The 15,924-nt window shown below is 46.3% G+C and overlaps 1 protein-coding gene across 1 annotated transcript; it reads left to right on the forward strand.

Annotated features, from left to right (window-relative positions):
• Positions 1-567: 567 nt before the first annotated feature.
• Positions 568-12,271, forward strand: LOC132209528 (uncharacterized). Its single transcript, XM_059645166.1, has 4 exons — positions 568-766; positions 6,517-6,646; positions 8,207-8,381; positions 10,930-12,271. Exons 1-4 carry the CDS (start codon positions 635-637, stop codon positions 11,093-11,095), a joined length of 603 nt encoding a protein of 200 aa, XP_059501149.1. The 5' UTR covers positions 568-634; the 3' UTR covers positions 11,096-12,271.
• The last annotated feature ends 3,653 nt before the right edge of the window (positions 12,272-15,924 follow it).

Genomic DNA, 15,924 nt, shown 5'->3' on the forward strand with positions numbered 1-15,924 from the left:
ATCAAGTCAGAACCAATCTTCTGAAGAGTATATCACCCAGACCTAACCCCTCACCCTATCCCCGTAAACCCCGCCCTTACCTTGTCTATCCCATCTGACCAATATCCCTGGACACTGTGTGGCAATTTAGCATGGCCAACCCATTTAGCCTGCACATCTTTGGATAAAAGAGCTGAACTCGGCCATTCAGCTCATCGCGTCTACTCCGCCATGGCTGATATGTTTCTCAACCCCATTCTCCTGCCTTTTCCTCATAGCCCATGATCCATTGAAATAGTTAGAAACAAATTGAGACCATAGTTATGCCATTCACTGGAAACTTTAACCAGTGGAGAGGAAGGGTCAGTGCAATTCAAAAACATGTTTCCCAGGTTTCAGATTTCCCATGAACCCACACACAGTGGAGTAATAGTTTCTGAATCCATACCAATGTTGGAACAAAGAATATTTTCCATAGTTAATCAGCTGGAGCGTTTCCCCATCACATGCTCTTCCACCCTGAGGCTAAACTCTATTCATAATCACCTTCATCAGGCAGTGTATAAAGATGTAGCTGTGTGCTCAATCTGCAGATCTACCTGAAGGTGCTGAGAGTCAGTCAGTGTGTTCAACAGTGATCTGAGAGAACGCTGAGATGCTGAGGATCCTCTTAACTGTGTTGGTGCTCTTTGGGCATCAAATTGCTGCAGAGGATTTAGAACAAAAGGCGATCAATCTCTGTGATGGGATAGACTGTCCAGAGCCAGTACAAGTCATTCAGGACAAGGTCAGTATAGTTGAGAGTTTACTTTGTTCTGTCGTGTTTGTGCCAGTGGAAATTATTTAATGAGGTTTTTAGGCCAGAACCTGCAGTGCACCAACAGTGCACATCCCAAACCCCTTTAACATGTGACTGACCTGAAATTACTCCTCGGGGCTCGTTAACACTTTCTCTGTGAGCTGCCAAGCCTGCCCGGCCTCCCACTGCCAGCTTGTGCAGTAAGAATATCAGAGCTTCCATCCCCAGCAGCGGATGAAGGGAGGGGGATGTGTGCTCAGAGAGACGGTGATGGTGAGGTCAACACAAGGATCAGGGAGCTCTCCTCGTGCTTGTGTCTTCACCCAACCTAACCCCATTTCTCAAAAGCATCTGATCACAGGCTGAAGGTCCTGATGTTTAGATGGAAGAGGCAAAGTCTGGCATTGAGTGGAACCTTCCCACTCCCCCATCCCCACTCCTGGGCAACGGCAAAGTCAGGCCGATACAGCACGTTGTATACAGCAGGTACAGGCAGCTGTGAGATACTGCTCTCTGACCATGTTGGGGTCACCATGGATAGGTTCGTGGGCAGAAAAAGGTGTCGAGAGCAAATTATTCCTTTGTGTGGCCATCATATTGCATTGAAAAACGCAAATTGTGTGGGAAAATTGATCGACTGGTGTCTTACCAAATTAATTACTGGATTAAGGAAGGGATGTTTCTGACAATTCCAGTCAATGTGGATTTTGGAAAGATATCGATTACAGCAAATGCTGACATAATATTGATACAAAAAGGGAGTAGTAGACTTTCGGAACATACCAGATAGGAATTTACATATTATGAGAGATCCCACAACCAGAAAAGACATTAAAGCTGAGAAGCAAAGACAGTAAAATGACAGGGAAGAGTGAAGGGGCAGAGAGATAAAACACATTCTTTGAATCTGTCTTCACACTGAATTAGTTTTGAAACATGAATAATGGAAAGTCAGAGATGAAAAGGTGCTTTAGAATAAAAGTAATCAATGTAAGAGATTAAATGTGAGAAAATCTTCATGGTTAAATACTGATAAATTCCTCACACTTGGTGCCCTGCAGTGTAGGATCCTGAAGGATGTTGACTGTCGGATTACTGGATGCAACGGTGTGTGATCTTCTATATTGCCCGAATTCTCTAACAGTGCCAGCAGCTTAGAATGTGACAATTTGTAACATTGGTGTTCAAGACTGTAGCGAGAGCGAAAACAAGGAACGACAGGCAGGTTAATGTGACATCAGTCATAGAGAACAAGGGCAGCAGGGTTCGGGGCAGACAGACTGTGGCCAGCAGACTGTGGAGGAATACAGCCTGCATGTTCAGGGTGAGAAAGAACACCCCCTTATGTGATGGGTTTGTTTCAGACAGGGAGATAACATTCTGTGCAGGCTCTATTGAGCAATCTGAAGGTTTTGTTGCTTGCCCCTGTTTCCAGCTAAAAGGCTGGAGAAGTTAGTGCAGAGGGAGTAGAATCTAATGGAGCCATGTTGGAACAAATGACATGGGCAAATCCAAGAACAAGATTGTTCAGGGAACCTGGGCAGCTGGGATTTAAAGAGGGAATAGGCAAAGAGTAAAGCTAAACAGGAGTTGGCCGGCTGTAATCTGGAGGAGTTTGACATGGATCAGTGGTGGGACCTCAGCTATTTACCATCTGTGTGAGAGGACTTATGTTTGTTGATGATATGAAGCCAGCTGGGGATTTAAGCTGCGAAGAGGACCATAAGGATCTGCCAAGATATCTCGAAAGGTTGTGAATGGGCAACACTTGGGCAGATGGAGTATAAAGTGGGAATATCGTAATGTTATTTACTTTCATGAAAGAATGTAATCAGAATTGTTTCCATCGGTGCAAAAATAGTTTGCCGTGTTGCTGTTCTGGGATATTTGGCTGTCCCAGGACATTAAGCTCAGCAAGTCAGTTTTAAGGCACAATAGATAGTCAGGACAGGGGAGATGATGGCATCATGATCAATAATCCGGACACACAAGCTGATGCTTTGGAGAAATAAACATTGAAAATGCTGGAGAAACTCACCGGACCTGACAGCACTTGTGCAGAGAGAAACAAACTTGGTGATTTTAGTCTGACATGACTTTATTTCTCCTGCACTCAAAACATTGACTCGTTTTCTGCAGACGCTGCCAGGCCTGCTGAGTTTGTCTGGCACTTTGGCTTTTTATTTTAGATTTCTAGCGCCTGCGGTACTTTACTTTGATGTCATGATTTTGGGGACATGTGTTCAAATCCCACAATGGTCGCTGGAATCGGGTTGGAAAATCTCAGCTATGGTGACCACGGAAGTATGAACAATTAATGCAATATTCTGTAGAACAGGAAATCTGCTATGTTTAGCTGAGCTGGCCACAGTAATGTGCACGATTCCCAAGTGTTCTCCAAAGTGGCCTGGCAAATCACTCAGATCAAAGGATTAGGGATAAGCAACAACTGAAGGGCTCGCCAATGTCACCGACATCGTCTGAAAAAATATGTTTTTAAACAAGGAATATTGAATAGAAGCCTTTATTGAAAGAGCTGAGGAGCAAGAAGGGGAAGGTCTTGCTGCATTGCGACAGGTTGCTTTGACGAGACTACAGTCCTGTATGCGGTTTTGCTCTGCTTTTTGAGCAAAGAATGCACTTGCCTTGAATATTCACTGCAGTAATTCTTGAGTTTTGAGGGACATTAAATGGTGATGTTGGTCCACGCAACTACCATGAGACATTGATGGAGAAGAGAGTGAGTGTTGATGAAGGTGAACAGGCACAAGAATCAGAGAGGGCGGGAACTGCAGATGCTGGAGAACCCAAGATAACAAAGTGTGGGGCTGGTTGAACACAGCAGGCCAAGCAGCATCTCAGGAGCACAAAAGCTGACGTTTCGGGCCTAGACCCTTCATCAGAAAAGGGGGATGGGGAGAAGAAAGGCACAAGGATCAAATGGTTTGCATTTTCCGAGATAGTGTCAAGCTTCGTGAGTGTTGTTGGAGCGGGAAAGTCAAAATCGTCACTCACACTCCTGCGTTGTGCCTTGCAGATGGTAGACCAGCATGGGGAAGGAAGGAGACCTGTTATTCACTGTAGAATTCCTCACCTCTGAATTTCTCTTGTCCCTAGAGCATTGATTTGGCTCGTCCAGATCAACAGTAAAACCCAGAACTCTGGTGGATTCAGCAACAGCAATACCAATGAATGTCGAGGAGAAATGTTTAGTTTTTTATCTTTTTCTCAAACACTACTTGTCATTCTGTTTTGCAAACAAATCTGTTAGAGTAATAGTTACTGTGCTAAAGGTCAATGCAAGTTTCTGTATAATCCACAGTTTAGGATTTCCCATTTAGTTTAAAGAACGGAGAATGCAATCACAGTGTTCAGTTTTCCTGTGCTTGGCAATACTTGTCCTTGTCATTTGTTATGCCCGAGTAAGTCAGCCTTGCTTTTGGGATAATGGGAACTGCAGATGCTGGAGAATTCCAAGATGATAAAATGTGAAGCTGGATGAACACAGCAGGCCAAGCAGCATCTCAGGAGCACAAAAGCTCAATGTGAGGCTGGATGAACACAGCAGGCCAAGCAGCATCTCAGGAGCACAAAAGCTGTTAGGAATTCACTTTTGGCCAGACGAATTGTCAAGTCATCAAACTGCAATTGCTTAAAGACATCCTCAAATTGCCGTGTAGGTTCTTCCTATGTGTTGCTGTATTCTCTAAATAAACTGCACAGTTAGGTACTTCAGCTGTGACTTGATTTCTCAGTATTTCGAAAGTGGCTGGGACATTTTTTTAATCCCAAATGGCATAACTCAACATTGATATCACTCGTTGGTTGTTACAAAGGGAGCTATCTCAGTAGCCTTTGGTGTTAATGGCTAATTCCTTGTTCAGGAACCAGTCAAATGCTTCTTACTGTGCTGAACCCTCCTGAGTCTATTACAACAGATGCTGAGTAAAAAGTCTTTAAAAAGACAGTGGCTCAGTGGTTAGCACTGCTGCCTCACAGGGCCAGGGAGCCAGGTTCAATCCCACCCTCAGGCGACTGTCTGTGTGGAGTTTGCGCATTGTCCCCGTGTCAGTGTCGGATTCCTCCGGGTGCTCCGGTTTCCTCCCACAGTCCAAAGATGTGCAGGTTCGGTGGGTTGGATGTGCTAAATTGCCCAGAGTGTTCAGGGGTGTGCAGATTGGATGGCTAATAGGGGGACGGGTTTGGGTGGGTGCTCTGAGGGTCGGTGTGGACTTGTTGGGCTGAAGGGCCTGTTTCCACACTGTAGGGATTCTATGATCTTCTATGAAAAGATTGTCACTGGGAAAAATTGCCCTGATAAAACACAGGCAGAGTTGATTTTTTTGTTTTGGAATTCATCCTCACTGCTCAAATAAAGCAACACGCAATTTCGAACTCACGTTGTGTTCACTAACTCATTTCTTAAACTGCAACTGTCTTCATACAGTGAGATAACAAGGTTTAGATTTGGATGAACACAGCGGGTCAAGCAGCAACAGAGGAGCAGGAAAACTAACATTTCGGGTCCAGACCCTTCTTCAGAAATGGGGGAGGGCAAGGAGATCCTGAAATAAATTGGGAGAGAGGGGGAGGCGGATAGAAGATGGACAGAGGAGAAGATAGGTGGAGAGGAGAGGATAGGTGGGGAGGTAGGCAGGGGATAGGTCAGTCCGGGGAGCATGAACAGGTCAAGGGGGCGGGATGAGGTTAGGAGGTAGGAAATGGGGGTGGGGCTTGAGGTGGGAGGAAGAGATAGGTGAGAGGAAGAACAGGTTGGGGAGGCAGGGACGAGCTGGGCTCGTTTGGTGATGCAGTAGGGGGAGGGGAGATTTTGAAGCTTGTGAAATGCACATTGATACCATTGGGCTGCAGGGTTCCCAAGCGGAATATGAGTTGCTGTTCCTGCAACCTTCGGGCGGCATCATTGCGGCACTGCAGGAGGCCCAGGATGGGTATGTCGTCTAAAGAGTGGGAGGGGGATTTGAAATGGTTTGTGACGGGGAGGTGCAGTTCTTTGTCATGAGCTAAGTGCAGATATTCCACAAAGTAGTCCCCAAGCCTCTGCTCAGTTTCCCTGTTTTTGAGGAGGTCACAGTATACCATATCACATCTGTGTGATAGAATTATAGAATCCCTGCAGTGTGGAAACAGGCACTTCAGCCCAACAAGTCCACACCGAACCCCACAGCATCCCGCCCAGACCCACCCCCCTATAACCCACCTAATCCATACATCCCTCCAGCCAATTTCCCTCGCCTGGACTGCGGGAGGAATCCAGAGGAAACCCATGCAGACACAGGAAGACTTTGCAAACTCCACACAGACAGTAGCCCAAGGCTGGAATCGAACCCAGGTCCCTGGAGCTGTGAGGCAGCAACATAAACCACTGAGCCACGGTGCTGCCCGATATGGAAGGTCTTCTTGGGCCCTGGAATGGGGGTGGGGGGGTTGGTGGAGTGGCAGGTGTCACACCTCCTGCAGTTGCAGGGAAAGGTGCCAGGGGTGGTGGGGCTAGCCGGGAGTGTGGAGCAGACAAGGGAGTTATGGAGAGAGTGGTCCCTCCAGAAAGCAGATGTGGGTAGGGAGGGAAAAACTTACAGTGTTTCCTTTCTCTCAGGGAGTATCTTTTCCCCATTTTAGTTCACTGTCCAAAAAACTAGGACAGTTCTCTCAACAGGTGTATTTCGGTGACAGTTGAGTTTTCTCACATGACAACAAAATTTCTCTCCTTACTTTAGAATTATAAAGAGATGCAATATAAACACGTCCAATGGATTGAAACAAAGGTTGATGGAATGGGTCTGCAGGAAGCAGAGGAGATCGGATTGAAAACGCTTCTCAGTTATGCAGCTTTTCACAATGCTGAAGGTACATTATGTATTTCTTTACATTACAACGGAATGTAAAACGATCCTTTATTCACTAACTTGCTTGAAACCTTCGACACGGACTGGCACATTGCCCAGGCAATTTGCTAATGTGAACCCCAGAGGGTTGCTTGATCACATTGTCAATTCAGATCCAATTTTGATAAACGCAAGTTCTACAGCCCAACAACCTGGGAAGTGGGAGGATTACTTCAAACCCAGTGAGGAGAATCTTCTGGAGGGGTCGGGGGCTGGGGGCGGGGGTGGGGGATCTGACTGACGTGGGCCATCGGGTGAGATGTCGAGAATTCACAACATAAAAGTCAGAGAGGGTTCATCGTGACTCCAGCTCAGCGCTGGCTGCAAACAGCCTCCGTCGTAGTCAGAGCCAAAGAGCATCTCAGAGCAAGACCCACAGGCACGGTGAAACCGATGGGCTGAATGGCCTGCTTCCACACTGCAGAGATTCTACTATTCTATGGCGGCTCAGTGGTTAGCACTGCTGTCTCATAGTGCGAGGGACCCGGGTTTGATTCCACCCACGGTCGACTGTCCGTGCGGACCGTGCCTGTGTAGGTCTGCTCAGGTATCCGGCCACAGTCATGAAGATGTGCAGGTTGGGGTGGATTGGCCGTGCTAAATTGCCCGTATCCAGGGATGTGGAGGCTAGGTGGGTTAGCCGCGGGAAATGCAGGGTTACGGGGATAGGGTAGCGGGTGGGTCTGGATGGGATGTTCCTCGGAGGGTCAATCTGTACTCAATGGGCTGAATGGCCTGCTTTCACACTGGAGAGAGTCTATAATTTGAGAGTGATTTTCAAATCCACCAAGGATGAAGGAGGAGAAATTATTTCCAGTGGCAGGGTGTTAATAATCAGAGGATGTGAATTTAAGTGATTGGCTAAAAAGACCAGAGGGAACATTTGTTAAAACAATTTACTGTTGATAAGGGGGCCGGTTAGCTCAGCTAGTTGATGCTGAGACAACGATGCCCTCATCCTGTGAATGAATAGAATAAAACTCAGGTGAAACTGCTGCCAGTTCTGTCTCTCTCTCTCTCTCTCTCTCTCACACACACATGAGAGAGCAAAGCGAGCTACGGTTTGGTCAGACTGCGGCACTGTGATCTGGAAAGTACTGTCTGAAATGGTGATAGTAGCAAATTCAGTCCCAACATTCAAAAGATAAAAGTTCCCACGAGGAGGGAAAACCTGCGGGTAGGGGTGAAAGGAGCAGGTCAGTGTAATGACCAAAGTGCCAATGCAGGGGCAGCACACAGGCTACAGCGGGTCAAGAGGGCAGCTGACCACCACCTTCTCAAGAGCAACTAGGGAGAGGGCAATAAATGCTGACCCAGTCAATGACTCCCGTGCCCTACCAGTGTGCAATCAAATAAAAAGCCTCCCCTAACGCTGTGTCACCCTGTGAGGATGTTGTGCAGTCAGGTCCATCAGTGTTTTCCCCATTTCAGCAAAGTCCCCCTGTCCCCATCACCTTCAACCTCTGACTCACTGTAATTAATGCCTTCAACGATCTCCGAGTAAAATGTCTTTTATTTACAGAAACAATTGTTCCTGTCACTGCCCCTTGGGGAATTAGCGGATACATCGAAAATGGAATAATTTTACAGAACCATGATGTCTTTGTGAATGTAGTTCCTCAAGTCAAGAGTTTTCCTGCACCTACAGATCCAAAGGTTAAATTTGGAAACATATCTGCTGGTTGGTACTTTGTCAGGTGAGTCTGGTTGCTGAGAGACTGTTGAACCGCGCAGAGGACTCTTGTGGTGTGGTGGTAGCGTCCCAACCTTAGGCCACACTTCACATCCCACCGACACCAGAGATATGTGAGAATGTATGGAAGCAGGCTGATGACGGGTAAACAGAATAACTCAGCAGCTCTGCTCGCGCCTGTGGAGAGAGTAAGCTCACACTTAGAGTCTGGTATGACCCTTCAGTTAATAAGTGAACTCGGATTAAGGGAGGAAAGCAAGGAAGCTCAAAACAGAGAGAATGTGCATCCATAGTAAATTGGGAATGAGGCTGGGGAGTTACAAATGCAGGTTATAATGTGGAATTGTGATGTTGTAGCAGTGATAGAGATCAGGCTCAAGGCAGAGCAAGGCTGGGTGTTAAATAAGTTGTTCAGGAATAGGAAGGAAAGGAGAAGAGGTAGCGGTGTGGCGTCTGTACTGGAAGGGCATGGCAAGGGGAGCGGCAGGTTCATGAGCATAAGTCTTCAGTACCACTGTTTGGGTGTTGTCAGGGAGCATAGCCTTTGCAGTGTCCAGTGCCCCCTGACCATTTCTTGCTATCACGACGGTGGAATCACATTGGCTGAAGATGAGCATCTGTCATGCTGGGGAGATCTGGAGCAGGCCCAGATGGATCATCCGCTCAGCTCTTCAGGCCTATGATCGCTGCGCATGCTTCAGCCTTATATTGTGCGTTCATGCGGTGGTCTCTTCCATCACTGATATCTGTGTAGCCTCCTCCTCCAGTGAGTTGTTGAATTGTCCACCACCATTCACGACTGGATGGGGCAGGGCTACAGAGCTGAGATCTGAACTTTCAGCTGAGGGATCCCTTAGCTCTGCCTTTCACTTGCTGCCTATCTGTTTACCATGCAAATAGCCCTGATCTGTAGCTTCGCCATGTGGACACCTCATCTTCAAGTGTGCCTGTTGCAGCTCCTGGCATGTCCTCCTACACACTCTCCATTGAGCCAGGGTTGGCCCCTGACTCAATAGTAATGGTAGAGTGAGGATAAAAACATAAAGTGCTGGAAAATCTCAGCAGGTCCAGCAGCATCTGTGGAGAGGAATCAACGTTAACATCATGGGGTGTGTTCGAAGGAAGGGGCATTCAACTCGAAACGTGAACTCTGATCTCTCTCCACAGAGACTACCAGGCCTGCTGAGCTGTTCTAGCAATTTCTGATTTTGTTTCTGATTTGCAGCATCCACAGTCCTTTTGCTTGTTTAGCATCACATCCACAAGCAACCACTCTCTCCGCCATTGACACTCAGTAGCAGCAGTGTTTAGTATCTGCAAGATACACTGCAGGAATTCACCGAGAATCCTTAGACAGCAAATAAGAACAAAGAGCTTTAATGCTGGAAACATGTTCCAGAAACAGGAAGTGCTGGAGAAACTCAGCAGGACTGACAGCATCTGTGAAGAAATAATCTGTGATGAGGGGTAACTGGACTTCAAATGTTAACTTTGTTCTTCTCTCCATAGATGCTGCCATACCTGCTGAGTTTCTCCAGCACTTCCTGTTTATGCTCCTTAGCACCTTCCAAACCCATGACCCCTCTCACCTGGAAGGACAAGGGCAGCAGATACATGGGGTCACCAACACCTGCAAGTTCACTCCCAAGCCACTCACCATCCTGAATTAGAAATGTGGCACTGCTCTTTCAGATTTTCGTGATCACTTTTCTGGAACACCGTTCCTCGCGGGATTGTGTGATCCTACACCACATAGACAGATGTCGTCTAGAAGGCAGCGAGCTTCACAAGGGCCAATTAGGGATGGGTACTAAATACTCCTGTCGCTGACGATGCACAAGGCCCATGAATAAAGATTTTTCAAAATCTTCCTTCAAAAGCTGTTCCCTCACATTATTGTCCCATTAGTCAGTGGGATCTGCTTTTCCTTGTCGACCTTAACTAACTCATGTCATAATCTGGTCCAGCTCCAACCAACGTCCACGGATAAACTTGCCCAGCTTCTCCAACCTGAACCTGCTGCTAAAATCTCCCATCCCTTGAGCCATTCCAGTAAGACGCCTGTGCACCCTTACAAGGACCCACACATCTTTCCTAAAGTGGGGGTGATCATCACCTCACACAGTTCTCAAGCTGTGACCGAAACAGTGGCTAACAAAGGCTCAGCATGGCTTCCCTCCATTTGTACTCAATATCTCTAGTTGTGAAGCTCAATGTTCCCCAAGCTTTCTCAATGTGTGCTGCTTCCTTCAATGATCAGTGCTCCTCAGATCCCCCTGTTCCCGCACACTCTTCAGAACTGTGCCGCTCAGTCTGGAATGATACCCAACATCCCTTCCCTCTCACCTCACTCTGTCCGAAATCCCACCTGCCATGTACCTGCCCGTTCTTCTCGGTTATCGATTACATTATCAGAGTTGGGACTGAGCTGGTGGGGGGTCCTCACTGTCCCGAATAATCTCTTCATAGTGTCCAGTTAATCTATTCTGAACCAGGCAGGTTTTGTCATGAGGAATGTGAATTAAATGTCTGTGTTCACAATCCTGTTGCAGGGCAGTGGATGGGAAACTGGAGGATAAACAATATGAAGAACATGTGCTTGAATTCCTGAAGGACTTGGAAGAGGACAACCAACCCTTTGAGCCAAGATTTTTTGCTCTTAATTTCTACAGCAGAAGTGGGCTAATGGAAATAGCTTTTGCTAAAACTTCCAAATGATTTCTTTTCTGTGACGTTCTGTTACCTTTACAGACGTATAAAAGTAAAATGTGCTCAGCTCTGTCTTAAACTACTTTAATCATGTGTGAAGTACATATTGGCTTTAACCTGGAGGAGGGTGCATTATTGTGGTCTCCTTATCCAAGAACGGAATAGCTTACTGTTGGGATTTGGCCTCTGTGTGGAAAGTTCTTGGCAGGGAATAACCTTTTGGTGAGAGGGAAACATTAAACACAAACCAAAAAGGAAGATTGTCTTCCCTGGACTGACCTATCCCCTCCATCCCTCCCCACCTATACTCTCCTCTCCACCTATCTTCTTTTCTCTCCATCTTCGGTCCACGTCCCCCTCTCTCCCTATTTATTCCAGAACCCTCTCCCCATTCCCCTCTCTGATGAAGGGCCAAGGCCCGAAACGTCAGCTTTTGTGGCCCTGAGATGCTGCTTGGCCTGCTGTGTTCATCCAGCTTCACACTTTGTTATGTTTAAGGTGGAATCAGGGCAGCTGGGTTTGCTTTTCCATCTATTCCTGAACACCTGACATTCTTTGAACTGTATCTGTTTTCTCAGAAAGCACTTTGATGTTTTCGCTTCAGTCAGTTTAACTTGATCATGCACACAAAACTCCCTCGCAGCTTCAACACTTCAACTTTAATTTCCCAGTCTACTTCAACTCTTGTCACCACAGCTATTTTCTGAAAGCCTCTCTACAGCTAATGCTTAGCACACTGTTCTAGGAACCTCGTGAAACAGATTCCTTTCTTGCACATTTTCCGAAGGCAGTTTCCTTGAGCCAGACCAGAGGACCTCAACACAGATCTAATACACACAATCTGAATTTCTCATGGAAAATCCACAGCACATCTCTGCATCCCTTATAGAAAATCTCTGAATCCATGACAATGAACCATCAACTGATAATGCTCCTGCCCAAGTGCTCCTATTAACTCCTACCTTTCTCTCTCAGCAGGAGCTCCTCACACCCACAATATAGGCTGACCGACTGTGTGATTGAAGAAATGATCTATTTCAGTATCATTCCTGTTAACAGGCGGTTTATTCACAGGTTTCCCATGTGGAGGGAAGAAGCCATTGTCTTCGAGCCAGTGTTTGTCTGTGTTTTTCTAATTGCTGGGAATATTTCTCGCTGTGAAATAAAGAGGGTGATGAATCACAACACACAGACTCATGTTCAATTTTTACTCTGAGGGAAATCCAGGTCACTCATCCCGTCCTAGCTTTAATATAAGATACAGCCTTCCACATTTCAGTGAAATCACTCCGTGGAAATACTGATGATTAACAGTAATGGTCTTCCATTTCAGACAATAATCCTGCATTAATGGAGGGTATTTGGCCCACTGTCTACCTGACCCACGGGGATAACTGGCCTTGGGAGGTATAAAGTCAAGGAGTTGCAGATGTGGCTGAAAGATTGATGTGTGGACAATGGCTTTCAGTTTCATAACAGTCCAGGCGCACTCTCACTAATAACTTGTACAGGTGGAGCACTTCTTCACAACTTTTATATTACATTTCTTCAGTAATAAATGCCAAAAATTCCATTTGCTGTCGCTGCACACTAGTTTCTGTAAATGATGCATAAGGATGTCCAGACCCCTTTGGCAACAAAGCACTCCGAAGGTTTCTCTCCATTTGACAATGTCACCTTTCTATTCCTCTGTTCAAAATGAGGAACTCCACACCTATCCAGGTTAAACTCCCAAATTTCAATCATTCATTTGTAAATTTCTAATTTCTTCATTGCAACTTACTTTCCCACCTATCGTAGCTTCACCTGCAAGTTCATGATCCTATTGAATGGGAGAGCAGGCTCGAGGGGCTGAACAGCCCACTCCTGTTCCTATTTCTCATGGTCTTGTTATAAAAGTGCAGAGTTATACCTGGGGTCCTCAGGCAAGGGGCGATGATGATGGGGCAGCATTGTTGGTACGTGATAGAATAACTGGGGTAGATAGAAATGATCTGGAACTGGAAGGTGAAGAATGCAAACAGGTGGATGTAATAAATAGAACTGGTGGGAAGACACTGGTAACAGTAGTATCACAGTATCGCTACAGTGTGGAAGCAGGCCATTTGGCCCATTGAGTTCACACTGACCCTCCAGGGGGGCAATCCACCCAGATCCACTCCCCACCCTATCCGTGTAATCCTCTATTTATCATGGCTATTCCACCTCACCTGCACACCCTGGGCACTATGGGACAATTTAGCATGGCCAATCCACCGAATCTGTACATCTTTGGACTGTGGGAGGAACCCAGATCATCCTGAGGAAACCCACACAGACATGCGGAGAATGTGCAAACTCCAGACAGAGAGTCCACCAAAGGTGAAATTGAACATGGTTCCCTGTCGCTGTTACCCAGTGAGCGACATACTGCCCCTCGTAGTCTACGTATCTCCAATAAGAGACAATCAAACCATCGTCCTTTGAAATTCAATGTTGTCCCATTACCGAATCCCCCACTATCAACATCCGAGGGGATACCATTGACTCGAACCTAAACTGGACTCGTCATATTCTGACAATGTCTACAAAAGCAAGTCAGAAGCTTGGAACTCTGCAGCACATAACTCACCTCCTGACTTCCCAAAGCCTGTTGAAGGCACAAGTCAGTCAGAAGTGTCATGGAATACTCCCCAAGACGTGCTCTGGAAACTCACCAAATCTTCTCAGAGTGAATCTTTCAAACCCCCCACCACTTCCACCTCGACAGACAAGGACAGCAGATACAGGGGATTACCACCAACTGCAAGTTCCCCTCTGAGCCTCTCACCAGCCTGACTTTGTTTCAGTTAAATGGATTTAGTCCAGGTCTGAAGCTTCACCTTCAATCCACATGAAACACACTTCACCTGGATACTGTAAAAGTTGGCCTCCTGGTTTGGCTGATAAAAAATCATCAACTTGTCACTGTAGCAAGCCTTACGAAAAGGACAAATGTGACCCGTAATGGGAAACGGCTGACACGGCACGTGATCCAGTGGGCAACCCATCTTCGAACCCTTGACTCAAAGTCCATAGTTCTTTTGCGATGGATGGTCTGTGCGTTTGTCACTGAGAAGAAGCAGTAAAACTCAATTTTTATGTTTTCCTACAGTGTCCAAATTGTTCAAACGTGTCCCCTCTGGCCATGAGGGCTGATTAATTGTTGTCGTGAATGATCTGTCTTTCTTTGAGCAATTTAATGCTGTGCTTTCAGAAGATATCATTTCTGTGTGAAACAGGATAAACTGTTTCTCATATCCAAAGCCTCAGAACCACTCAACTGTCTTGCCTGGCCTCATTCGAGTCCTGTTGTTGTGAACTGCTTCCAATGGAACCAGTTCAGGTTTCTTTCAATAGTTTGGAGTTTTGCTTCATTTGGCCAATCTCCTTACCACCATCCTTCAGAATCGTCCCGGTCCATCCAATTTATGTTACAAACAATTCAAGAAGGTAGTTCACCTTCTCATGGCAACAAGGAATGAGCAATCAATGCTCTCGCAGCCAGCAACACCCACATCCCAGGAGTGAATTAAAAATAGCTCCGTATGTAACTAACTACATGATTCTCACTGTTTCTGTCAGGCAATCTCTGTCCCTGTCAATTTCACTTTAACACAGCACCTCCCAATGGCTCAATCTGCTCTCCCAGTCTTTCCAGTACGATGGCACCCTCTGGTGTTTGTACTGCTTCAGCTCAAAATCAATTCCAATTACAAGAACCAGACATTCACCACAGCTTGTATCTCAAGACCTCACCCTTATTCACTTTGAAGCCTCTCTGTGACTCTCTTCCCTCCCCATACTGGAGATATCTGGTGTTGTAAAGAACAGGTTGTCTCCAAGTCCCTGCAAACTCCTTGCCCAGTGGACACCATGTTAATGTACCCAGGCTCCTGAGCGTGTATCAGGAAAGGACAACACAGCACGAGGACACAGTCAGCCAACCAGGCCCCAAATTTATTGGAAGACAACAACGTGAAGAGTTAAACTTTACAATTTTACCAACTCCATTTCTATCGATCTGATTCTTTAGAAACTGAAATACTTCCCGGGTACTTGTACCATTTGCTGGTCTGTCAAATTGTTCTGTCTGTCCCACTCTGCGCGGATTGATTCTCTCTCTGGTTGGAGGGCGAGTTGCCCTGGTTACTGCCTTATCCTGATGTGCCTCCAGGTCAGATGGAGAATGGGGTCTCATCCTGACCTGCCAGGCTGCGTTTGGATACCCTCCTGGCTACCTTCTGGAACTTTCCAAGGACTTGCCCAATCAGAGGTATGGAATTAATTGGTTTTATCATCTTGAAATGCTGCTAATGGCTCTCAGTTTGCTAACAGTGAACCGCTTGATGTGTCTGCACGTTTGCCTGGAAGTCTGGTTTCATCCCAGAATATAGACCCGGTCTTTTGTCTTTCTGAGGTGTGTCTACCCCTTGTATCAGTTGTTGTTTCTCAGGAAGGGCTGAATTACCTGTTCATACTTCCTCATGTGTTCTGGTGACTCTCTAGTTTTTAATTGTCTGTGCGTAAATCTTAAAGAACTGGGGTGGAGTTGTCTCTTGTGTATCTGTATTGGCTCAGGCATTCCCAATATAGTTTGCTTTATCATCAGTTTTTATGCCCCGTTTATTTCAATTGTTGGGCCTGTATTTCATCCCCCCCAGCCCCCTTCTTAATGGGTTTGATTTCACTTGAGCAATCAGAGGCTGCCAAATCCTTCCTCATGAATGAAAAGAGTGTTGGAGATAACATTCACTGTGAAGTTTGTGACTTGCTGTGCGAGCTGGTTTGTTTTCATTCAGATATTTCACCATCACAGA

The sequence above is a fragment of the Stegostoma tigrinum genome, chromosome 4 (genome assembly GCF_030684315.1).
Source record: "Stegostoma tigrinum isolate sSteTig4 chromosome 4, sSteTig4.hap1, whole genome shotgun sequence".
NCBI classification, from domain to species: Eukaryota; Metazoa; Chordata; class Chondrichthyes; order Orectolobiformes; family Stegostomatidae; genus Stegostoma; species Stegostoma tigrinum.

Bases quoted from the DNA above. Each gene is read 5' to 3' on its own strand.
- LOC132209528 (XM_059645166.1), top strand. From the start codon at position 635: ATGCTGAGGATCCTCTTAACTGTGTTGGTGCTCTTTGGGCATCAAATT. The intron at 6,647-8,206 runs GTACATTATGTA...TTTTATTTACAG, and splicing joins AGCTTTTCACAATGCTGAAG to AAACAATTGTTCCTGTCACT. The intron at 8,382-10,929 runs GTGAGTCTGGTT...ATCCTGTTGCAG, and splicing joins GCTGGTTGGTACTTTGTCAG to GGCAGTGGATGGGAAACTGG.